Source organism: Emiliania huxleyi (assembly GCF_000372725.1).
Source record: "Emiliania huxleyi CCMP1516 unplaced genomic scaffold EMIHUscaffold_5769, whole genome shotgun sequence".
NCBI lineage: Eukaryota > Haptophyta > Isochrysidales > Noelaerhabdaceae > Emiliania > Emiliania huxleyi.
Window position 1 is genome coordinate 1 of NW_005197671.1, and position 1,531 is coordinate 1,531.

General features: G+C 63.2%; 1 protein-coding gene across 1 annotated transcript; it reads right to left on the bottom strand.

The window, feature by feature from the left end:
* Positions 1-204: 204 nt before the first annotated feature.
* On the bottom strand, positions 205-602 carry EMIHUDRAFT_317964 (hypothetical protein; the record flags this gene model as incomplete). Its single annotated transcript, XM_005764880.1, has 2 exons — positions 205-429; positions 462-602. The coding sequence occupies 2 exons, from the start codon at positions 600-602 to the stop codon at positions 205-207; spliced, it is 366 nt and encodes a 121-aa protein (XP_005764937.1).
* Between the last annotated feature and the right edge of the window lie 929 nt (positions 603-1,531).

Below are 1,531 nucleotides of genomic sequence, written 5' to 3' on the forward strand. Positions count from 1 at the left end.
GCTCTTCGGCAAAAAGTCGCCGCCGGCCGTTCACGCCGAGCCAGCCAGTTGCCGGCTCGCACGGCAGCCTCTTCCTCTCGACCAGCCTCAACTTCGACACGGTCATCATTTTGTCGCTGCGTGCTCGTGGCGAGCCGGGCGGCGGTCAAAGTTTGCCCAGACGAGCGCCAGGCGATAGCAAGGTCTCTGTTCGCCCTGTGCATGTCAGGCCAGGCTGCAGCGGGGCACTACCATCGTGCTACGCTGTTGCAGCCTGACCTTTCCCACTGTGCACAGCCGCCAGAGCACCACCACCGCCCGGCATCGTGTCACGGCGAGCTCCTTCTGCACCCGTTCGCGAGGCTCTCGCGCTGGCACACTTCGGCCTTCCGCTGCTCGCGTTCGGCGAGCTCTTCTCCGCACTCCTGCCACGGTGCCGTCGCCACACACCTTCTGGCCGGCCTGAGCCATGCGGACTCGACCTCTCTCCCTCTCTGGAGCACGCCACGGGCCGCGACGGCTGCTGGCAGCCGGCCGGCGTGAGGAGGCAGTTTGCCGGCACAGTCGAGCTGGAGTATCCGCTTCTTGATGCTTCTGCGGTCAAGCTCGACCTTATGTGACATGATATGCCACAATAATGCATGCTATCACCCCTCAAAGTGTCGAAGTTTACCGGTGACTCTCCGGTGGCCCGATAGTACCGTGTGCCTTTCTTCAAACGAACGCGCTTCGAGGTTCGACAATCGCTAAGCTGCTTATGGGGCACCGCTGCGACTCCCTTGGGGATGCCTGAGGCCACCCCAAGCACTCCCTAAGCCTTACGTGGACGATTTCAACCCTACTCTGTGTTTGTTCGTCCACGCACATTAGCAACTTTGTGCTCATGTCAACGCCACGCCAGCGCTAGCCCATTCAACCCCGCCCCATTGGGGGCGGGGCCCGTCAAGGGCCTCACTCTAGTCCCTATCATTGAAAGTAGCAGCCCGCGCGGTTTGTCCGCCCGAAAATTTGGTCGCGCGTTCGCCCTCCATGCATGTCGGCCGGTGCCGGCCCCTCGACCATCCACGTGCCTCCCCTGCCGGACAAGCTTCGGGCCGAGCCACGGCAGGAGGAAATCGGGCCGGGCAGGCCGTACGCGAACGCGGCCGCCTTCAGTGCCGATCACGCCCGATGGGAGCAGGAGCGAGACGCCCGCAGGAAGCTGATGGCAGAGCGCCTAAAGGCACAGAAAAAGGTCCATGAGCAGAGCCGAGACCGCACTGCACGCCAGCGGCCGCCCGACGACGGCGACCGGCGAGAGAAGCAGAGACAGCAGCAGCATAGCTCAGCGCGCTCGCAGTCTTTCAAGACGCCGACAATCCAACTCTTCTTTCAGCTGGCCAACCTCACCTGGTTGGTGCTGAATTCCTCGGCCAGCGGAGTCAGGGAGCGTCTTTTGAGTGCGTGGGAGAAGGTGCTCGGGAGACGGCCGCCCCCGTCAGCGACCATCCAGTACAGCGTACGGGAGCCACCGTCAACGCTCGGCGGCAAGATTCCTGTCGATATGCAGCAG